The following is a 25,417-nucleotide window of genomic DNA, read 5'->3' on the forward strand; positions in this document are numbered from 1 at the left end:
TACAAAATTTAGTTTTGAACTGGAAACTGAAATAATGTCCTACAGCCACATTTATTAAATAGTACTTGCTTTGCATTTTCAGGCACATCTGGAAAATGTACATATCCCACTCATGACCTCTCTTGTCTTGAACAGTAATAAACACTAACAGCTCTTACTCAGCTAAACCACAGAAACTCTTTCAATAAACATAATCTTCAATAACCATATTATAATGTGCAGCTGTCTGAAACTTGCATAAATACATAGGTTAATTTTCAAGTTTTTTCCAGTGCCAAACTTGCTTCACTTTTTAAAATTTTAGGAAATGTATTTCTAAAAGTACTGTATGTTGAAAAACAACCAAAGAAGCGATAAGCTTTGAAAATTTCTGAAAGTGCATGCTGACATACTGCAATCATCAAGTTTAAGCACTGAATATTTGGTTTCTCAAATATCCAACTTTCTCAAAACAAAGAAAAGGAGACTTTGGCAGATGTTCTAGAATGTCAAAAAATTAGAATGAGCAGTCAGCTTTATCTATAACACTGGAGGACAATTAGCTTTGAGTACCAGAATTAACAGCATATCTAACATTTTACTGCAGTAATCAAATCCAATGCAGTAAAAGCATTTTAAAATCATTCAATGCTTCATTTTCAAAGAACCAAAAGTGAAATATCAGAAGCACAGTTTAATGTGTTTTACATCACAACTTGGAATGTGTCTTACAACTGATGCATTAAGTAATGTTTCATTAATTTAAAATGTGGAAAAAATGGTATGGGTGTTGCCCAACCTGTTCTAAAAAGCAATGAATTCACCATAGCAAACCATAACATATACTGTAGAGAATATTTGAAAAACTACAGGTAATCACTGGTTAAAATTATGATTCATTAAACTAAATGGCATGCGAAAGCAAAACTAACATGAAATGTGATCTTGGAACAGGTGATGTTAAAGATGATAAAGCCTCAGATTAATACTGCTGATACTGCTGAGAAAGGCTGAAAAGGGGCCTCTAGCTTTGAAATACACTCTTCAATGGCACTGGTTTGATTAAAATTAAACTTGGGGCAAGCCTTAATTGTATAAAAGCATACAAATGATTTTGGCAAAGTGAAAGAAACTGTTCTTAAGCCTCTAGAAATCCAGAAATAATCATTTTAGATTACAATTATAAGAGGTATAGAAGGTGGCACCTTCCTCCCGAATTCCCTATCCTCTAACTTATATGGTCAATCTAATGGATGTTGTGAGCTTTTAAGAAACGGATAACCCACATGCCACAGGAACCTTAAAAAAACTGCATGTGCCAGTGGTGGGTCTTATCAGATTTGATGTGCTGTTATGTACAACATTGTCAATATTTAAATTAACATACTATATTACAAAAAACAGAACACAATGCATTCTTAGCATTTCAGTACTCTCTCAGAGGTCATATAGTACCTCAAGGTGACAGCACTGTCATTTCATGTCAGTGTAACTCACCCAAAATAATGACAAGCAACACCTTCAACAGTCTCAATGAAGTCTCCACAATTTTTTTTTTGCAAAAAGTGGGTTTTTAGCATCTTCAATAGGTTTAGGGCCTGAAGCACTTTCATGTTGTATATTTTAACCTAAAGCACAGAGTACCTAGTCTTTCATAATAGGAGTCTGACTGTGATTGGAAGAGAAGTCCTAAAAAACATAATTAACAATGTTGAGAGCATTCTGAAAAACAAATTTAGAAAAATAAACTCAGAACTGAAAAAAATCATATTAAAAAACATCCATGAAAATCATTTTGGGTATCATCAGGAACTGATCAAGGAAACAAAAAGTTATTTAAAACCGTAAACCAATATTTTCCCTTTTTAGAAAATGGTGGATTATTATAGAAACATTCAGTCAGAGCTGTTCTGATGAACTTAGTTCAGGCAGGAGTTTGGTATCAAGGAAGGCATCACACCTTCAACAGGTCTTCATCACTGTCATCATGGAAGGAGGTAAGGTTCTCTGCTCTCTTCCTTTGTGTCTTCCCTTTGCATTTAGGCCGGGTTTTTTTCTCTCCAAGAAATTCCACTAGGTCATCATCGCTCTCCTGCTCTAGCAAAGGCCTTTTTGGGCTAGCCTTGCCATTTTGCCACTCAAGACTTGGCTGGCTAGACTGGATGCGCACTCCTGGAACTGTCAGCACCTCATCCTCACTGTCCTGCTCATCAAGAGGGAATGCACTGAAGGCATCTGCATTGACAGGCTTAGTGGTGATGTGCCCATTCTCCTGGCACTCCTTTGCTACTCGAGACAAGGAGTCGGGTGTGGCAACTTCTTCCATCAGCCACTCAGTTTCATCCTCTGCCCCATCTTCTTCTGTACTTATCTGTCAAGAGAAAATCGAGCAGAGTAAGACACCTACAATCTTCAACAAATTATCCAGATTTATCCCTCCTACCAAATGTCCTCTTTGGGAACAAACACTTAAAGTCACAAACTTTCCTTTTTTTTTCTAAAGAATTGAACTTAAAAATATTTAGTATACAAGAAAATGACACTAACAGCACCATTTGTTTTTTATATTTCTTAAACATACTTAGTAAACTTTTCAAAACTATCATCTACCTTTGAATATTTATAGGAAATATTCCCTCCTCTTCTGCAGCACCCAGTCACCTTCTGCAGAACCAGTTCCCTACAAAAAATTAAACTTATTACAGACACAAAATACTTTTTTCATATTTCATATTTCTTCAATAAAGCATAGGATGAAATAACAAGAACACAAAATGAATCAGGACATTAATAAGTCCTGAATTAAAACCCAATCTAAAAATATTTAAAAACAACATCACAGTATCTACTGCCAAACACAAAGCCCTCTAACCTTATTAATGCTTTAAATTAGCTGCACTGAGCCTGTGGCAAAATACCTTTAGGTGTAAGATAAATTACCTATATTGAATATATAGCTGGATTAATTTTTTTAAAGTGCTTTGAAAGATACCGACAGGGTAAAATAATAAGTAAGAAAATAACCTACTAACGATTTTAGCAAAACAAACTGACGTATACAGCTAACACAAAAGGGAGGACCACTCAGTATAAATTATATTCTTTGAGACTAGAGTGAGACATACATGACCCATACTTATTGCTGCACAGACGTATTAGAATGGAGTGCTGGTCTGCCTGTGCACTGAGACTTTAACCAGTTCCAGGATCCATGCAAACAATACCAGTGTGCACACTGCAATTTATGGTGAAACAATCCAATACAGCTTCTTTTGTTCTAAGAAGTGGATCATTATTAAAAAATCACTATAAAATAGCCAAGCTTGGTCTAAGGGATGGTTACAGAATTCATTCTGCTAAATCAAAGGGCACATGCACATGACTACAAACGTTATGGTACACGAACTAATACCTGAATTGCACTCCATGTTCTCTGCTGTCTTACCTCCTTTCCCGTTTGTATAGTAGCAGGATGAGGAGACAAGCTGTGAGCACTACCAACAGCACACTCAGCACAGCTCCCACTGCCTGACTTCTTCCAGACAGACCTATAAGCCCACTGTCACTCTTGTCATTTTTGCCACTATCCATCACAGCACTGTGAGAAAGGGTCAAGAAAATAATTACAAACTCCATACCAAAATAGATCTACCAAAGCAGATCATTTTTGAAAAATAATCTACTTTGATGACAAAAGGAAAAGTGTGCCTTGAATCACAGGCTGAAGGTGTACATGATAATATTCTGCATAGAGAACAGTAGTATTGATGCAAATTAAGAAGCATGTTCAAATACAGTTTTCTATTAAGCTCCTTCTTACACCTTCTTCTGACATTCTTAAAACTTCTTCACTTTGCTCCCTTGTTGTTTTGTTTTTAAAAACTGATGTAAATGTTTTTGAAAAATAAATATGCCTAGATATTAACATACCACCTAACAGATGAGAATATTTGATAGGTCAGAGTTAGAAAAGGGGAAAAGTCTTACAGCACTCTATTCCAGAACACTTCAGTAAACACTGATATACTTTATATATTTCTTAAATTATTGCCATGTTCTACTCATTAGCAAACACTGAAGTATAAAGCTCAAAAGAACTCTGTTAATCAATTAATGTTACAATTCATTTAAAACAATAAATACATTGATAAACTATGGTCCATGTATACTTTTTGAATTGTATCATTGGTTAAACCAAAAACACGTTAAGGTTAGATCCTGGGTTAGAATTTGGCACATGTTAAAATTAGGTTGTTAGTGGAGGGTGGGGGGAGAAAAAAAACTTTGTAGTGCCAGTAATATCTACGCTCACTACATAGTATAAATTTGCCAAGGATTACAGGACAATTGCTTTACAAGTTACAGCCCAAATTAACCCAGATGACAGAAATACATTTGAGTATAAACAGGCAATTATTCAAATAAGAAATTATAGATTTTGAGTAACAGTTTAACTTAATTTTGTTTTGATATGGTATTTGAAACTGTTCATTAAGTTTTGATTTTGGTTTGTCTTTCATTTTCATTTGCAAGACAGGAGGACCCAAAAGCAAAAAAGCAGGATCCGTTCCCTGATCAGTGTTGGTTTCCCAAGTACATCAGTGTTTGTTATCTGCTTTGAACGTTAAGAGTTTCTTTGAGATTGAAGACTCAATTGAGAACAGCACCTCATTTATAATAACAATATAAAGAGAAAACCACTTCAGGAAGTTGAAGAGATGGAGCCAGAAATGAACTGCTTGAAATGCAAAGCTTACAATTCCACACAGAAAAATACTGTTCTTGCGGAGACAAAAGATGTTTAATTCAGAGCCTAATCAATGATTTCTTCGTGCTCAACAGCCCAATTAAACTTCTAACCATTTATTATAGTCCCCAGAGCAACCTAGTGAGAAATACCTAGGCTTTCAAGCCATTAAGCGTGGGAAGGGAAAAAGCTCTATTTTAATGTTGCCTCTCCACACATGGAACGATGGGAGGCCAGATGCACGTAATGGTATTTTGTCAATGCTCACTGCTTCTGTCATGTGGCATGTGTAAAGGGATATATTAATCGAGCATAATATTTTTTCAAAACAAAATTCTTTCTAGTTATCCTCACTGTAATTCTGATTTCTTAATACCCATTTGAATTACTCAGAATTGTTAGACATTTTAAAAATTTGTAAAGTTTCAATAAATGAAGTTTCAATTTATTGCCATTAATTCACACAGAAATCACAACTTAATAAGTTAATTGGGGAGAAATAGATTTATTGTTCAAATAAATTTCTTCCATAGGCTGATGCACTTCAAGAATAGTCCCTTTTGCAAGGCCACTCATATGCAACACTTTGAGATACTTATCCTGAACTTTGGCCAATCTAATATAGTACTGACCATATATTATGAGTAAAAGTAGAGTTCATAAGAACAGACGTATCTTATTCTTTTATTTAGCTTTGAGACAGGAATGAAAAGGTTTAAATGCATTTTTTGTAACAGACTTATGTGTAGACACCTCTGTAACTTACACAAGATCACACACAACAGATGTGTGCCAATGAAAGAGGTACTGACAGTCGTCTGCTTCTAGGAGAAATTCTGGGATCCCTTCACCTACTGATGGGTTACACTGGAACATAATGGTGGAGGACACATTTTTGGATTTATCCCGGCCACAGAGAGAATCTGAGGGGATCACCACATCTAAGTTTCCATCTAGAAAAGCAAACAATATTTACTTTAGTGTTTATTGATTAATTTTTTTATTTACACACTTCTCGGTTTTATCTACAAATTTAATCTACAACCTTGCATTTTGTGAAATGTGAAAGAGCTAAGCTGTTTATGAGTTTGATGTTGACATTACATTGACTGTTGAGTATAATCAAAAAGGGCATACGCTTATATTTTAATCCAGTTTACATTTATATCAATTAACATTTATCTCTCAAAACTGGACTGTTCAAGTCTATTTTACATCAGGCCATGTTCATGTGTCAATTTGCTGTTTTTCCATTTAGTGACCTACTGGCATCCGTAAGTAAAATTAACAATAAAGTAAAGTGATTATTAACAGCTGTGACAACCATAGTTTTCATTTACACAGTTCACTTTTCCACAAAATTCCAGATGCTGGATTTACTGTAATTACTACCTTTAAAATGAATATGCCTAGTTTAATAAAATATGTTTGGGTTTACCTTTAACATAGTATTTGGCTGAGCTGGAGTGTCCAATTTTCCTTTTGTATTCTCCACTGACCTTTACTTGGCAAATATTGGCTCCTAAACAACCAGAGGATGTGTCTGTAATCCCAGACAGCTGGATATTATAGATGTACTTATCTCCATTGGATCTTATGTCTCCATATGCTGTGTGCATCCTGGTGAACAAAAACATTTTCAGAATACTGTAATTAAAACATGTTCAAAATAATTTATGTAACTGTTGTCAAGCAATGCATTTTCTGTAGGTGTGAACAACATACAGTACATGAAAATATATACAGTATGAGATTTTATATACTTCTGATTATGTATGATACACATGTACTCTATTGTATATATAATGGTATTTTTTAAATTGATCAAGGTTAATTTTGTTCTAGTAACGTAACTGTAAGAATTATAGATGTCATTTTTTATCTTTCTGTTTAGGAATGTATAATTGTATAATAAATAATAAGTGGAATATTCAAAGTCAAGGAAAATCTGAAGTAATTAGAGAGAGAGAGAGAGAGAGAGAGAGAGAGAGAGAGAGAGAGAGAGAGACTTACTTTCACCTTAGAAACATTATCTGCATTTGGTCTCTTCTTGATTAATACTGCTGTAGAAATCCTGATTTGTTCCTTACTGACTAGATTACTGTAATAGCCTTAGAAGGTCTCCCTTCTTCTACTTACACAAACTTCAGATGGTCCAAAATTCTGTTAAACTTTTAATGTGTTCAAGGTTCCACGACCATATCACCTCAATTCCGGCATCTTCACTGGCTACCCATTACCCAGTTCATTCAATTAAATTTTTTTATTGTTAACATATGAAGTCCTACACATATTCATAGCACATCTCATTACTGCCTATGTACCCAGCAGGGTTTTACACTCTGCTGAGGCACTCCTTCTAGCAGTACTTTCTTATAGATACAAGCAACTCGGGCCACGTACTTTCAGATACCGTGCTCCATTACTCTGGAATTCACTATGCCAGTCTGAGAAATCCATATTTTTCCCTCTCTTTATTTCGATTCAATGTTATTTTTATAATTTTTTGTTAGTGGTGACTTTTTTTTTTGTTTTACCCTGTATATTGCCACAAACACTGTTAGTGTACATGAGCATAAAAAAATCCTTGTAAATAAACATTGGATGTGGAAGGTATTGACCCCTTTTAGACCTCTACCACATTTTGCCATGTTATCTCCTCAAATTCAAAACAATTTGAATAGGGTAGTTTTGAACGACTAACAAAAGATACTTAAAATTTTGATGGGACAATCGTTTTTATTGTACACAAAAAAAATAGAAAACTCATCAGAATAAGTATTCACCCCTCTAAGACTTTAAGAATTTAATACTTAGTTTCTCCCCCTTTTGCAGCATGATTTAACCAGCTTTTCACATCTTGTGGGTTTAATTTTCACTCACTCTTCCTTGCAAAATTGCTCCAGCTGTTGCAGGGTACTGGGGGAGCGGTGGTGTACAGTGATCGTCACACCACAGATTTACAGATTTTAATGGGATTTAACTCTGGACTTAGATTGGGCCACTTATGCACTTCCACCTTCTTCAGTTTAAGCTACTCAAGGATTGCTTTGTCTTTGTGTTTGTGGTCACTGTCCTGTTGAAATCTGAATTTCCATCCCAGTTGCAGATCTTTTGCAGACTGTTCTTAGTTGTGTTCCAGGATCTGCATGTTTTATATTTTGCCCTCTATTTTGACAAGCCAACAAGTTCTTGCTGATGAAAAGGAACTCCACAATATTACGCTGCCTTACTGCTGCCAAAGCTTCAATGTGGAAATGGTGTTTTGTGAGTGATGAGCAGTGTTCTTCTTTCACAAGACAAAACGCTTAGCATTAAGGGCGAATAACTCAATTTTTGTCTCACTAGACTACGTTTTTTTTTCAGTATTGTTTCCTATGTATTTTTTTGCATATTTAAGGAGGGACTTTATATAAGCTTTTTTCAAATATGGCTTCCTCTTCACCACTCTACCACACAGCCCAGATTTACAGAGTACCTGAGGTATTGTTGACTCACTCATAGTTTCTACCATCTCAATTATGAGACATCATAGGTTTTTGAGGGTTTTCGACCTGTTGACTGATTCTCTGAAAAACGTCCTTCTTACCCGCCTGCTGAGTTTTGGAGCATGACCTGGTCGTTGAAGATTCTGAGTTTTAGATGTCCTCCACTTCCTGATAATTGATTTAACAGTGCTCCCTGGGATAACCAGTACCATTGAAATCCTTTCATATCCCTCACCTGACTTGTCTGTCCATAACTGTACAATGTCTATGCAACTGTCCACAACTTTACAATGTGGTGGCAACTCACACAGACAGGGGTATTTAGATGTACAAAGAAAGATGTGTTTCAATCTGAATGGTTAACCACTTTAGCTGCACACAAAGGGATTCCAATCAGCATATTGTGCAAATTCTGAAGGCAACTGGTGGAGGCAGAGCTTATTATTGCTTATTATTATTAAGGTGGTAAATACCTTTCTAGGGTTTTTCTTTTGAACTAATTTATGTTTTTAGCGCCAAACTTTTAAACACATTGATATTAGAAAGGATTCTATATGGATCAAAAGGGACAAAAATACTTAAGTCTATCGAGTTTCCCGGTTGTAACACAACAAAATGTGGCAAAATACAATGGGAGCTAATACTTTCTACGCCCACTGTACAAGACAAACTATATAAAAATTATCTTTCATATTGAAATATGCTTCAACTTATGCCATAGGCTTATTATATTTTACCCCCACTGTATTAAGAAAAAACATCACTTTACACATGATATGTGCAATGCCTATGGAAAGTCTACACCCCTTTCAAAATATTCACTTTTTGTTGCCTTATAACTTGGATTTAAAATGCATTAACCTGATCCTGCTACCATCCTGCTTCACAGTAAGGATGCTGTTCTTTGGATGATGTGCTGTGTTGTTTGGACCAATATGCCAAAATTGACAATATGTAATTGATAAGGCCAAAAGTTTTCATTTTAACTTATTAAAACCTTAGAACTTTTTGCCACATGGCTACAGGCTTTCTTGACTGATGGCTCCTTCCTTCTTCTATTGTTGCCTTACGTATATTATGACCACCTTAACTAATTTTAAAAATCACTTTGTTTTAGAGGATGTTTCTTATCAGCGGGGATGAGCGCTAAAAGCAAAAACAAATCGAGCAAAATACAAAAAACACCTTAAAGAAATCATGCTATCCTATCAAAGAAAGCTGAATCCAGGATGGAAGTTTACCTTTCAGCAAGACAAAGACCCAAAGCATGCAGCAAAATCTACACCAGAGTGGCTAAGGATCAAAACGATAAAAATCCTTGAGTCAGTCACAGAACTGACATACATCCACTCTAAATCATGCCACAAATTTTAAAGATGGCTGTCCATTGAGGTTTCCCAAGGAAAGTGATACCAGTTTGTAAAGAAGAACTGTCAAATATTGCAAATCGGGGTGTGCAAAGTTGGTAGAACTCACAGTATAACTGTTTCTGCCAAGTGGGGTGGAAACCTATGTAATTATGTTTCATATTGTATTTTTAATATATCATTATATTAAAGTTGTGGAGTACACAAGAAGAAAAAATAAGTTTAAAAACAAGAAATTCCGGGGCACTGACACAACGACACAACAAATAAATACATTCAAAGGGGTGTAGTATTTCTATATATACTCTACCATCATTTTGCCCAATCTCCCTATTGTAAGTGAAAGCTGTATGTTACAGATTCAATGAAATTGCCTTACAGAAGCTACAAAGCTAAAATAAAACATTTATTGCTGTGATGGCTCTCTCAACCACATGACCACACTGTTGCTTACATGTTCTGAAAGTAATTCTGTTCAGCATCAGAAAGACCTCACAGAGTTGTCACCTACAACTATGTCTCATCTCAGAGCTTAGTAAGCCACAGCAATGTGTTATGCATCACGTCTAAGAAAGTTCTTGTAAACCTCAAATGCACAGAGCATAAACAGCACACAGCCATTTGTGCTCTGCAGCTTAGGGAATCTCAGCCATAGTAAAGGTAAAAAAACCAAACATGCATTTTAACTGGAGAACCTCAAGAACAATTCAAGCAACTGTATTAAATGATTTATACTTGCATCTATATACAGCATTAAACCCAGGCAAGGTTTATGGAATCAATGACTCTTTTGTGTAAATTAAATTCTCATGACCTTAATCTGACGGGCTTGAGGAAATTATGCTTTACTGGAATGCAATACTGCAATTCTGCTTAATGTGGCACACAGTATAAAAAAAACAACAACTCTTTTCATAATTCCATAATTAAACAAAGGAAAGACTAACAGACCCACCAAATCTGTACTTTGGTTTAAGTTAATTCACCCAGGTCAATCGTGTTGTGTTTTTCTTAATCAGAAGAAAAAGTAAGAAACGTAATTTCATCAAGGACAATGTTAAATCAATACAGTAGTATAAATCTATCATCCACTACTTGTAGCATGTTTCCAAAGACATCACCTGATGTTAGCTTTGCAGTTTGTGATAAAAGATTATTTCAGTTTGGATTTCAAGTCTACAATAACAATTTTACATATTTTACTTCAAAGACTTTTGCAGTAAAATATTCAGTAAAATCCATACAGATGGAATGATACAGTTATATAGAGGATGACGTTTGCTGACTGACTCTTGGAGGGCTCTATTGGTGATCTTCAGAACTGCTGGGTGTGCTGGACACTGTGTATAGTGCCTTACCTGAAGTAAATAGCCCCCAGGCTGAAGCTGGCCCCTGTGTCTGGGATTGTGATGGTGCCATTTATCATCTGTACTTCCTGCTGGGTCATGACACAGGCAGCTCGGGTTTCCCAATGTAGCCAGAATTCGCAGTTCTTCTCATCCAGACTGCCAACGGGGACAGCAAAGATATTTAATATGACAATTGTGATTGGGACAATTTACAGAATCTTCTCTTGAAACTGGGAGAACCATTTAAACTTCATAAAAATATTTTTTTAATAGTAATATTTTAATTGTAATCTTAAAACGTTACCAATTAATCTTTCTCACGGATAATGCACCTAGCATGCTATCAGATTGTGTCCAGTGCAGTACTAACATACTTCAGTGAATGATGAGGTTCCCGTAATGATAAAATACAGAATCTTTTAGGGATGTTTACACTGTGAATGGGTCCCTCAATCCAGACAAATACTTACATTAGAAATGTGTCAATTTAGCCAAATCGTGGTCCCACCATATTTATGAAATGAGAGTAAAATAATGCATTAATTCTGCTAAATGAACATTGATCTCCTGTAAACTCAAGTAAGGCATGCTTTTTATTTTTAAGCAGATTTGATATAAACAACCAAAATATGCAAATGCAAAATGTGGAGGCAACCCAGACATTTTGATGCCAAGATGTGTATTTATTAAAAACATCCTGTAAACAACTGACACATCATTGAGAATGAGGTCAACAAAATAATACTTGCCATATGTCCTTAGCTGAAATATTGCTTTAGATTTAGAACAAGCATTAACTAATTTGTATACCACTGCTGTAGTGTATCATCAATATGGACAATATGGCATGGAATCGCTCTCAAATTTATACATTTTATAATTTACAAAGGTGTTGTCATGTTGACATGACAATGTGGTAAAATTTGTCAGGTCAATCTGGTAATTTGTGAAATAAGTAGGATGTGTTAAACATTGCAATCACCTGCACTCCATAGTAATATGCGTCTCTTACCCCCATAAGGTGGAAAGACAGAAATGGATAATATAATCATCTCAAAATAATTTAAGAAATAAAAAATGCCAATTCTCGGCAACATGGTTTCCCACTTATTGACCCCACATCCTGTATTAAAACAGGACTGAAGTGTTACAGAGACTATGCTGGCACAAAAAAATGTAATGTTCAAGTAAAACCACCTCAATATGTCTCTACTTCAATGTAAATTGATCTTCCATAATAAAATTATCAACTTTTCTTAAGTTGTATTTAGGCAGCCCAAAAGACCCAAGTCTAACCTCCACATTAATCACACAAAGTATTCAATTACACTGTAATGTACTACATTAGTCAAAATAATTTTGCCTATAACACTGTAAAAGACAAATTCTAATAAAGTACTGCACTTCTTAATCATATTAGCACTGTTACCATTGAATAAGGACCAGTACAATTGTCTTCTGCTTCTAATCACTTAAAAAAGTACTGTATTCATTTCTTAATTTATAAATGTATGTAGCTCTTTTTTCAAAAATGAGTAAATTAAATTATTTGAGATTTATAGATCATTTGGTACACCATACATATGAACTGTAACAAAACGTTATAGTACAATACCATGTAATTCACATAGAAAAGGGAGTCTGATATTTTAGACATACAGTATACACATATGCAAACATGTATGGTGATGGTTTACAGCGATTGACATTTTAAGTGAAACTTACGCTGTACAAAAAAACAAATGGTTAACTAAAATCATTTAAAAAATCATAACTGCAAAATTAAAGTATACTAAACTAAAATATACACTGTGATAAAGTATAAAACCCAGGGTAAAGACTAACTGAAATGAGTACAAATTGATAAGATTGAGGTTGAGCAAAAGAAATGCAGCAACAGGTCCTATGACTGAAATGCACACATTCATTTGAACTAGTTATTCATGCATAGGAACCATACGTGTGGTTATGCAATGTAATTATATTTTTATTTGCTTAAGCAGAACCAGAATAAGCCAATATAAATATTTTAATAACCTGTCTTATCAACTGTAAATCATATTCAAAATGTTTCCTATTGATAATATTGAGTGTGCTCTAAAAACCTATTTCACAGAAAGTTTTCTTCAAACTACAAATAAAAGCTTTAATCTGCAGCTTTTCTAACACGTTACATGTGTTTAACATGGAGATGTGTAGTGCAGATACTTTTTTAAAATTAAGATGATTAAATTAACTGGATCCTGTGCTATATATAAAATAACTAATGTCTCTATGTATAATACTCAATGTACAGAAAGAGCAAAAATATTAACTTATTTCCTTTTTAATTAGATTTTATACAATGTAAAAATTAAGAGTACAATGGTTCTGACTTATATAAATGAACATGACTACATACTGTTATGTTTCTAAAAATAAATACTAAACTAGTCACAGAATCAAAAACAAACTCACATATGTGTGTGCAGATGAACTATACTAAAATATACCTTCATAGAGTAAGTTTCCAAAATTCCAAGATTTCCATTGAAAAATGTGCTTGTACTTAACATAACAACTTAACATAAATTCTGCATTTTTTCAGTTGAGTTGGACTGTGCAATAACATTAGATTTTGGATCTTTCTGATCTATTAATGCAAATAAATTGAGAAAACATGGCTCTGGGAAGACTAGAAATACAGGGAGGGTGAAAGACAATTGACGGAGGTAATGTAGCACTAAAGACAATCGTGTTAACAATCTACTGTATGCAGCGGCAAGAATCACCTGTTAGCAGCAACAACTGGACAATAAAAAAACAGATAAATAATAGATCAGCAAAAACAAAACCACAGAGTGCATACAGATGCAGCCATTCAAAATGGGTGAGGTATTTCGCGGCATACCGCGACACGCCCACCGGGGTATCACGCAGTTCACGTGTGTCACGTGACTAACTATCCGGCGTCGCCTTGTAAAACCGCCAGGGGGAGCTTAACCTCTCATGTACAGCATTTGAGCCTTTAATTTTGAACTGTGTATTACAGCATGTTAATCATCAGTCATTAAAATGTTGGTATATTTTATGAAAGCAAGATTGCTCAGTTGGACAAAAGTAAACAACCTACCTTTATCAGAAATATTTATGCATCAAAGCCTTTACTGAAGATATTACTAATAGTATTAATAATGGATGACTTTGGACAAGCTGTATACTCAAAGTATAATTTCTTTAGCACATTTGTACAAGCACTTGGAATCTGTCCAAGCCATACTTTGTCAGGCATTTTGTTTTACTTCAACGGGTATAAAAACTTCCTTGCTTTTAACAGGGCGTTTTATAATTTCTAACTACGAAAATGATTTAAAATGCGACACCTATCATTCAACTAGAGCTTAAAATATCACAAGGATCCTCAAGAGCACAGCAAAGAGTGTATTAAAAGACACTTGTATTTATCAACGCTTTCTTTTCCGTATACCAGATTTTATGGAACCACTTCAGAGGGGTGTTCCAGGAATCGGCACTTTAAAGAAAAAAATACACACCAGTATTCCATTTCTCCCTAAACATTGTAAGCTTCGAAGTCTTTAACTAACGTGATACCGGAGTCAACAAGCATACTTTTAGAATTTGATTAAAAGGGAATATAATATGGAATCGCGTATCTCAAGAATTTAATAACGGTATGATTATATCCGTGTACTGCGACAGGGCTGTGTAGGGCTGTTTCGCCTGCCTGTTCATGCAAGCTGTCTTGTAGCCTACTGGTCTAGGTACGTGACTACCAACTGGCAGGTTGTGTGTTCGAATCCAGCTGGTGCTGGACTTTTCATTTTTATTTATTTATTTTTTAATCGCGTAACATAAACATATTACCGTATGCAAACTGTACTGTATACAGTATGTATATGTATATTTAATGTCTTAACTGTGCCCGTTTAAGTATTGAATATTCGTATCTAATTTTACCACTGAAGGGAAATCTTAGTAGCTGAGCATAAAAAAATAGGAGCATACTGTAACGCGTGTGAAGGCCATAAACGATATTAATTTTGGAACATAAACATACAGTATATGGCTGGTCTTGGTACTTTAAAGAAAAAAATACACACCAGTATTCCATTTCTCCCTAAACATTGTAAGCTTCGAAGTCTTTAACTAACGTGATACCGGAGTCAAAAAGCATACTTTTAGAATTTGATTAAAAAGGAAATTTAATAAGGAATCGCGTATCTCAAGAAATTAATAACGATATAATTATATTCATGTTGCAAAAGAACTGCAACGGACATAAAAACTCCCTTGCTTTTAACAGAGCGTTCCATAATTTCTAACTACGAAAATGCCAGGTGAAAAGATTTGTAAACATATTTTGTTAAAGCAAGTCAGTTTTTTCCGCAACACATAAAATAGATTTTTCCAAGAAAGTTTAGCCTTTGTCACTAATGAAACCACTAAATAAAGACATAAATATAGAAATCTTAAGATTTGTTTTATTTAATGTTGGTAGCAGGATGAACTGTCAGAGTGTATATTTTGTCGCAGAGTTGCTGCAAGATGTTAACAGTGAAAAAGGTATTTAGAAATGAGTTATTTCAAGATGAAAAAGAAAACATACACAAAACATGGTTTCATTATGACCAGAATCGGTCTTGAGATATTTTTAACTTGATTTACAGTATTTGAGAGGTATGTCTTAACACCGATACTACAGTGCTTAAGTACTGCTCACCTATATGTTTCTAGGTTTATATTATGCATTTCATATGGTCAAATTACTTTTGAGCAACTAATAAGAAGCGCGAAACGGTATGCGTTTTAGTTTCGTTTTGTGCTGGGACCCGTGGATTGATTAGAGATATCAAGTACATACAAGTCATTTTTTAAATGTTGTAGTTCGTCTTGAAAAAATGTTACGAGTACATCATCTATCAACAATTACACAGGTTCTGTTTCCATATTGCGGATTTTGGTTGTGTGTTACTGTAGTTTCCTGACTCCCATGTCACATGGTCTGTGATTGAAACCTGTAAAACCGGTTTAATTCGTCACAGCCAGCACTCTTCAGGTGTGAGGGTCTTCTGCTCAGAATGAAACGCTAAAATGTTTGTGTATATTCTAATGGTAGTGGGGGCAGGGTGTGTGGGAACAGGTTTGGTTGAAATTGCATTGGAGATCTATGTTCTTCACACCTGAAACATTTTCTCTGAAAGCATTTTCTTCGCAGTTTAACCGATCTTGTTACAGCATGTTACAGTTTACTATTATTAACCATATTAATTTTAAGTGCTTAATGTAAAATCTTGTAAAAATATATTTTCATTGTTCAAATATACATTAAGTCTGACTATCATATAATAAGTTAAATACAAAACTAAAGAAAAAATAGGGTTAAATATAATTCAAAATATTTTGCTAACAATGTTAACTGTTTATGAATAATAAAATGTATTAACTAAGGAGTAGGATGGCACAGTTGTTAGTATGTTTTTTGTTTTGTTTCTTTTTCATAAATACAACAGTAGTACCTGATGTCTCAGTGGCTTTCAAAATTAAATTATGCATGCAAACCTGTGAACTAGAAAGATAACTAAGATATCCATCCATTTATAATGGTGGCAAAGTGGTTAGCATTGCTATCCTGCAGCACTGGGGTCCTAGGTTCAATTCCTGCCATCCTGTGTGTGTGGGGTTTACATGTTCTCTCTGGGTTACATGGTTTTTCTCCATATGTGTGATATGACTCCCTCTCGCACTCCAAAACATACTGGTAAGTTAATTGGTTTATGGGAAAACTGGCCCTGGTGTGTGTGTGTTTGTGTCTGTCTGTCCTGTGATGGACTGGCGCTATGTCCAGGGTGTATTCTGCCTTGTGTCCGTTGCTTACTGGGATAGGCTCCAAATCCTCTGTACTGGATAAAGAGATTAGAAATGGAAGTAAAGGCACTGTGCGGATGGAACTATACACGGTGTTAGAAACCCACTCACCGTACCAGGCCACCACTGCATCACACAGCTGCCAGCGCACCTCACCGTGCCAGGCCACCACAGCGTCACACCACACAGCTGCCAGCGCACCTCACCGTACCAGGCCACCACTGCGTCACACCACACAGCTGCCAGCGCACTTCACCATGCCAGGCCACCACTGCGTCACACCACACAGCTGCCAGCGCACTTCACCGTGCCAGGCCACCACTGCGTCACACCACACAGCTGCCAGCGCACCTCACGGTGCCAGGCCACCACTGCATCACCCACCTGCCAGCGCACCTCATCGTGCCAGGCCACCACTGCATCATACAGCTGCCAGGGCACCTCACCGTGTCAGGCTACCACTGCGTAACACCACATAGCTGCCAGCGCACCTCACCATGCCAGGCCATCACTGCGTCACACCACACAGCTGCCAGCGCATGTAACCGTGCCAGGCCACCACTGTGACACACCACACAGCTGCCAACGCACTTCACCGTGCCAGGCCATCACTGCGTCACACCACACAGCTGCCAGCGCATGTAACCGTGCCAGGCCACCACTGCGACACACCACACAGCTGCCAACGCACTTCACCGTGCCAGGCCACCACTGCGTCACACCACACAGCTGCCAGCGCACCTCACCGTACCAGGCCACCACTGCATCACACAGCTGCCAGCGCACCTCACCGTGCCAGGCCACCACAGCGTCACACCACACAGCTGCCAGCGCACCTCACCGTACCAGGCCACCACTGCGTCACACCACACAGCTGCCAGCGCACTTCACCGTGCCAGGCCACCACTGCGTCACACCACACAGCTGCCAGCGCACCTCACCGTACCAGGCCACCACTGCATCACACAGCTGCCAGCGCACTTCACCGTGCCAGGCCACCACAGCGTCACACCACACAGCTGCCAGCGCACCTCACCGTACCAGGCCACCACTGCGTCACACCACACAGCTGCCAGCGCACCTCACCGTACCAGGCCACCACTGCATCACCCACCTGCCAGCGCACCTCACCGTGCCAGGCCACCACAGCGTCACACCACACAGCTGCCAGCGCACCTCACCGTACCAGGCCACCACTGCGTCACACCACACAGCTGCCAGCGCACTTCACCGTGCCAGGCCACCACTGCGTCACACCACACAGCTGCCAGCGCACCTCACCGTACCAGGCCACCACTGCATCACACAGCTGCCAGCGCACTTCACCGTGCCAGGCCACCACAGCGTCACACCACACAGCTGCCAGCGCACCTCACCGTACCAGGCCACCACTGCGTCACACCACACAGCTGCCAGCGCACCTCACCGTACCAGGCCACCACTGCATCACCCACCTGCCAGCGCACCTCACCGTGCCCGGCCACCACTGCATCACACAGCTGCCATCGCACTTCACCGTGCCAGGCCACAACTGCGTCACACCACACAGCTGTCAGCGAACCTCACCGTGCCAGGCCACCACTGCGTCACAACACACAGCTGCCAGTGCACCTCTACATACCCGACCACCACTGCATCACACAGCTGCCAGCGCACCTCACCGTGCCAGGCCACCACTACGTCACATAGCTGCAAGCGCACCTCACCGTGCCAGGCCACCACTGCATCATACAGCTGCCAGGGCACCTCACCGTGTCAGGCCACTACTGCGTCACACATATTTCAGCGCCATATATTTCATGGATATTATGGAATATAATGGATGGATATCTTAGTTATCTTTCTAGTTCACAGGTTTGCATGCATAATTTAATTTTGAAAGCCACTGAGACATCAGGTACTACTGTTGTATTTATGAAAAAGAAACAAAACAAAAAACATACTAACAACTGTGCCATCCTACTCCTTAGTTAATACATTTTATTATTCATAAACAGTTAACATTGTTAGAAAAATATTTTGAATTATATTTAACCCTATTTTTTCTTTAGTTTTGTATTTAACTTATTATATGATAGTCAGACTTAATGTATATTTGAACAATGAAAATATATTTTTACAAGATTTTACATTAAGCACTTAAAATTAATATGGTTAATAATAGTAAACTGTAACATGCTGTAACAAGATCGGTTAAACTGCGAAGAAAATGCTTTCAGAGAAAATGTTTCAGGTGTGAAGAACATAGATCTCCAATGCAATTTCAACCAAACCTGTTCCCACACACCCTGCCCCCACTACCATTAGAATATACACAAACATTTTAGCGTTTCATTCTGAGCAGAAGACCCTCACACCTGAAGAGTGCTGGCTGTGACGAATTAAACCGGTTTTACAGGTTTCAATCACAGACCATGTGACATGGGAGTCAGGAAACTACAGTAACACACAACCAAAATCCGCAATATGGAAACAGAACCTGTGTAATTGTTGATAGATGATGTACTCGTAACATTTTTTCAAGACGAACTACAACATTTAAAAAATGACTTGTATGTACTTGATATCTCTAATCAATCCACGGGTCCCAGCACAAAACGAAACTAAAACGCATACCGTTTCGCGCTTCTTATTAGTTGCTCAAAAGTAATTTGACCATATGAAATGCATAATATAAACCTAGAAACATATAGGTGAGCAGTACTTAAGCACTGTAGTATCGGTGTTAAGACATACCTCTCAAATACTGTAAATCAAGTTAAAAATATCTCAAGACCGATTCTGGTCATAATGAAACCATGTTTTGTGTATGTTTTCTTTTTCATCTTGAAATAACTCATTTCTAAATACCTTTTTCACTGTTAACATCTTGCAGCAACTCTGCGACAAAATATACACTCTGACAGTTCATCCTGCTACCAACATTAAATAAAACAAATCTTAAGATTTCTATATTTATGTCTTTATTTAGTGGTTTCATTAGTGACAAAGGCTAAACTTTCTTGGAAAAATCTATTTTATGTGTTGCGGAAAAAACTGACTTGCTTTAACAAAATATGTTTACAAATCTTTTCACCTGGCATTTTCGTAGTTAGAAATTATGGAACGCTCTGTTAAAAGCAAGGGAGTTTTTATGTCCGTTGCAGTTCTTTTGCAACATGAATATAATTATATCGTTATTAATTTCTTGAGATACGCGATTCCTTATTATATTCCCTTTTAATCAAATTCTAAAAGTATGCTTGTTGACTCCGGTATCACGTTAGTTAAAGACTTCGAAGCTTACAATGTTTAGGGAGAAATGGAATACTGGTGTGTATTTTTTTCTTTAAAGTACCGAGACCAGCCATATACTGTATGTTTATGTTCCAAAATTAATATCGTTTATGGCCTTCACACGCGTTACAGTATGCTCCTATTTTTTTATGCTCAGCTACTAAGATTTCCCTTCAGTGGTAAAATTAGATACGAATATTCAATACTTAAACGGGCACAGTTAAGACATTAAATATACATATACATACTGTATACAGTACAGTTTGCATACGGTAATATGTTTATGTTACGCGATTAAAAAATAAATAAAAATGAAAAGTCCAGCACCAGCTGGATTCGAACACACAACCTGCCAGTTGGTAGTCACGCACCTAGACCAGTAGGCTACAAGACAGCTTGCATGAACAGGCAGGCGAAACAGCCCTACACAGCCCTGTCGCAGTACACGGATATAATCATACCGTTATTAAATTCTTGAGATACGCGATTCCATATTATATTCCCTTTTAATCAAATTCTAAAAGTATGCTTGTTGACTCCGGTATCACGTTAGTTAAAGACTTCGAAGCTTACAATGTTTAGGGAGAAATGGAATACTGGTGTGTATTTTTTTCTTTAAAGTACCGAGACCAGCCATATACTGTATGTTTTTGTTCCAAAATTAATATCGTTTATGGCCTTCACACGCGTTACAGTATGCTCCTCTTCTTTTTATGCTCAGCTACAGATTTCCCTTCAGTGGTAAAATTCAATATCTACAACGGGCACAGTAAAGACGTTTACAGTAAGTCTTTCTACGACAGACCAACGGACCACGAGTGGCCCTGTCGGTCAACCAATCACGCATCGCGGTATTTTGCGTCATCGCGCGTCACGATGCACGACGCCGTAGCCAATTACCTCCGGTACGTGTCTGTACCACGCACTTTGAATGGCTGCATCTGTAACAGGACAAATCCATCTGTTCCCCAGCTGCATGAGAAGGAAGTCCAATTCTTTCAACTTCTGACAGAGTCAGAAACACAGTACTACTCACCTCTGAAATGTGGGAATTCCCATTGTCTTTCCACACTCAAGCTGCACAGTGGTTTTAGCTTGAATTCCATTTTCACATACCTCATCACCTCTAGAGTAGTTGATATAAATCTTCTCATCTTTGGGAAAAATAGAGGTACTTGACTATTAATCTGGATTGTAGCCAAGCACTGCACTGCAGGCTAATACGTCTTTGATATTCATTAGGAAACACAGGTTATGCAAATTCTACTTACCCTTAACACTTATCTGCTGGGTGTAGAACAGGCCCAGTGTCTGTGTTTTTTTTGTTTTTGTCTGCCGACAGACAGCAGCAGTTATAGGGCAGTCTGTAAGACCTCCGTGGATTTCCTGGCAAAAATTGATGTAGTACCTAGGAATATAAGAATAAACTGCTATTCTAGTAACTCAAGCAAGAAATATACTGTGTGAGATGTGTCTGCCACTTCTACAGCAAAGAAATAAAAAAATGTATAAATGTTTATAAAAGTTAACTGTTGCTGTAACATACATACTGTATATATAAACATGCATAATCCTTTTTAACTGAACCTGAAAGATCTCAATACAAACCCTCACCCCATCACTATGAATAACTTACTCATTTCCACTGCTTATTCTGATGTGGTTCAAATGTTCCAGAGCATCTGGTTCTTATCAGCAGCATTCATTTACATGCCACTCAAGCCAGACCAGCTGAGTCATAGCAAGGACTTTGCATTTGCAGTTAAGTGCAATTTGGATTATCACATGATTACAGTACATAATGTGTCATACCGTTACATTTTCACTGGTTTTACACACATGTTCTCACAAGAAGCTGTAAAACACTACTTTATCAACAAACAAAATGCATTGATAATAAATGTTTAAAATGTTTAATCTCTTATTTTGTGTGGCCCCACATTTTTGTGTTGACTCTGCAAGCATTTTTTCTGCAAGGATCACATACATTTGCAACACTTAACTTTTGATCAATACAACTAATGAGAGGAACATTTGATCCAGACCAGTATCATTAATACTGTGATTTTAAGGACTAAATGCTATTAATGAATTCTACGTGATTTAGACCTGGCATTCAACAGAGTATGTGTTCTGCTGACACTTTCTTGAAAAATTATATTATCAACATAACCCTCCATCTTGTTTGCAAACAAATTCCATCTAATAATTCTGCTTCATGTTTTTTCATTGATTTCATTAAACTCTAACAATAACATTTACAGTAGATCAGCTCAGGTCAGTGGTGAGAACAGCATGTCAACTTTTAATCTTTGCTTTGCAAAACAAATCCTCCAGACACAGGTAGGCTACATAAGATACTGCATGACAATGACACTGATACTGATCCTTTAGTAATTTAATTACTACTTTTACAGTGTCTGTTAAAGAAGATCACTGTAGTTCTTATTACAAAGACAGAATGAAAGCCATATGCTAGGCCATATAAGAGTCATGTGTGACACACAACATACAGATACAGTACACACATACCATACAGTACAAACAGTGTTTACGTTAATAAGAGGAATAAATAAGAAGACCCTCCTATCATCTCTGAGTGAAATCAAGGCGTACTCACGAGTCACTGCCATGGCTGAACTTCCATGGTGCTGTGAGCGAGGACAGAGCATGGAGGTCATAGGTTTTATGATTACTGACCACCTTGCACTGCATCTTCTTTGGTGGGCATGCCACACTGGTCTTCCACTCGAAGGTGGTGGCACAGCCTAATGTTTCACTCAGCAGCTGAGGTGACCCGCGGTCCGCAGACCTATCACACTTGAAGATAATGGTGGAACTCATCTTTCCTGTTGCTGGACAACACAGAACACATACAGTATACTGTACGTTAACTCAGAATTTTTAGTTAACAAGTAAGTTTTAGTGACATCTCTCTTGCTCTGTAATTCTAAGTAAATCACTGACCGGACTCTGGTAAATCCTTCCGAGCTATTCAGCATTATCTTTGAACCACTTTGTCTAGGAACTTACTCAGGGAAATTAGATGTTATTTAGAAACCATCGATTCAAGTCTTCCAGTAGTCACTCAAGACAGGGACTGGAGAATTGCCAATCCAGTACTCATCCAGCCAGAAGAAAGGTAACAACACTGAACCAAGTAATTACAGACTAATACGTCTAACTTCTACTGCATGTAAAGTTATGTAAACAATTATTAGAAGTGAACTACAGGATCACCTACAGAGAAATAATGTTCTATTAAATAGTCAACAAGGATTTAGAAAAGGAAGATCTTGCCTAACCAACTTGTTAGAGCTCTTTGAACAATCAACAGTAATTGTGACACACAGGGTATACTTTACGGTGTATTTTCAGAACACTTTTAAAAAAGTTCCTAATAAAACAGTGATTTTCTTGTGCAGGCAATAGAATGCATTCAACGGAATACAAATGTTAGGATTGAATTAGTTAATAAAGAGAAAAAAGCAAGTAAAGATAAGGGAATAATACTCAAATTGCTGAGATGTAATAGCAGACTATCACATGGATCTGTACTAGGACCATCGTCTTCTAAATTTATATAAATTATCTAGATTCTGGTATGCTTAGTAACCTAATCAGTTTTGCAGATTATAGCAAATTAAGTATATTAACGAACACAGTAAAAGTGCATAAAATTCATGAGTGGGTGAACACCTGAAAGATGATATTTAATGTGGGAAAGTAGTGTTTTGAAGGCTTGTGGCATAAAGTAGTTCAGGTGGATAGCTACGTCAGCATGCGTAGGCTGCAAAGGAACAAGTAATAGGTTTATTATATGTTGAAAAAAAGGAAGAAAGAAAACACAACGTTTCGGCCGTAGAGCCTTCTTCAGGTGTGAGAGAGACAAGGCAGTAGGCAAAGGTAATGTAGCGGGAGAACAAAGGCTGGGAGGGAGGAATATATATATATGGCATACATATGTATATATGTAAATATGTATATATATATTATATATAGTGGGTATAGAAAGTTACCGCCCCCTTTCGCAATGTTCACCTTTTGTTGCCCAAAAAGATAACAAATAAAATTAGACTTTTTCCAGTCTTATTTACAAATTGTACCTTGTAACATCCAAGTGAAAAATGAAAGCAAAATTTATTTTAAAAAATAAAAATAAAAATGTAGAATAACTGGGTTGGATAAGAGAACACCCCCCTGAGTTAATACTTGGTGGAAGCACCTTTTGCTTGAATTACAGCCTTGAGTCTGTTTGGATACATCTCTACCAACTTTGCACACCTAGAGGGAGGGATATTTGCCTATTTCTCCTTACAGAATAGTTTGAGCTCAGTCAAAATGCACGGTGACCGTTGATGCACTGCCCTCTTTAAGTCATTCCAAAAATGTTCAATGGGATTTAGGTCGGGGCTCTGATTAGGCCACTCAAGGACAAGAACCTTCCTGTCCTTCAGCCACTGTACAGTTGCTTTGGGGTTGTGCTTTGGGTCATTGTCATGTTGAAAGGTGAACAGTCTTCCCACTTTCAACTTTCTGGCTGAGGGCTGCAGGCTTTCTTCAAGACTTTGGCTGTATTTTGCACCATCTATCTTCCTTTCTATCCCAACATGTGCCCCAGTCCCAGCTGAAGAGAAACACCCCCACAATAGGATTCTGCCACCACCGTGCTTTACTGTAGGAATGGTGTCCTTTGGGTGGTAAGATGTATTGGGCTTTGCATTGCGGCTAAAAAGTTGTATTTTGGTCTCACCTGACCACAGCACCTTTTACCGCTTGGCCACGGAATCCTTAAGGTGTTTTTAGCAAACATATAAGAGACAACAGACTACAGACGACACCACTCTTATAGGTTACATCATAAGCGGCGGTGAGAGCTGGTACAAAAAGGAAGAGGATTGTCTCACAATGTGGTGTATCACTAACAATTTGGATCTCAACACCACTAAAACCAAAACTGTAGAAACGATAACTGACTTCTGAAAGCCCCCCACAGCACCCGTTAATTAAGGACACTGCTGTCAATGTGGTGGAATCCTGCAACACTCTCCGCTGGTATGAAAACATAATTTCCATTATAAAGAAAGCACAGCAATGCATGTACTTTTTGAGACATCTCAAGAAGCTTGGCATTGCACAGCCTATTCTCTTACAGTTCTACAGAGCCATTACTGAAAGTGTGATTACTTCCTCTATTATTGTCTGGTTTGGCTACTGCACATTCCAGAAACCAACTGCAGCGTATTATCAAGTGTGCTGAGAAAGTAATAGTAATAGTAATAATAATAATAATAATAATTGCTTACACTTATATAGCGCTTTTCTGGACACTCCACTCAAAGCACT

The 25,417-nt window shown here is 37.4% G+C and overlaps 1 protein-coding gene across 2 annotated transcripts in view; it reads right to left on the reverse strand.

The window, feature by feature from the left end:
- Positions 1-952: 952 nt before the first annotated feature.
- The window catches only part of igf2r (insulin-like growth factor 2 receptor), a 100,122-nt gene continuing 75,657 nt past the window's right edge, over positions 953-25,417 (reverse strand). The window contains exons 40-48 of one of the 2 annotated variants that reach the window (XM_088625107.1): positions 22,692-22,926; positions 21,343-21,479; positions 21,108-21,225; positions 10,940-11,086; positions 6,165-6,346; positions 5,493-5,679; positions 3,425-3,577; positions 2,590-2,659; positions 953-2,350 (exon numbers count right to left, since the gene is read on the reverse strand). In XM_088625107.1, the coding sequence (XP_088481233.1) occupies positions 1,934-2,350; positions 2,590-2,659; positions 3,425-3,577; positions 5,493-5,679; positions 6,165-6,346; positions 10,940-11,086; positions 21,108-21,225; positions 21,343-21,479; positions 22,692-22,926 (1,646 nt within the window). In that variant the 3' untranslated portion in view covers positions 953-1,933. Of the gene's footprint in view, positions 2,351-2,589; positions 2,660-3,391; positions 3,578-5,492; positions 5,680-6,164; positions 6,347-10,939; positions 11,087-21,107; positions 21,226-21,342; positions 21,480-22,691; positions 22,927-25,417 lie in introns of both variants that reach the window. The other variant, XR_015935366.1, reaches the window with a different exon arrangement.

The sequence above is a fragment of the Lepisosteus platostomus genome, chromosome 3 (assembly GCF_059453375.1).
Source record: "Lepisosteus platostomus isolate fLepPlt1 chromosome 3, fLepPlt1.hap1, whole genome shotgun sequence".
Taxonomy (NCBI): Eukaryota; Metazoa; Chordata; class Actinopteri; order Semionotiformes; family Lepisosteidae; genus Lepisosteus; species Lepisosteus platostomus.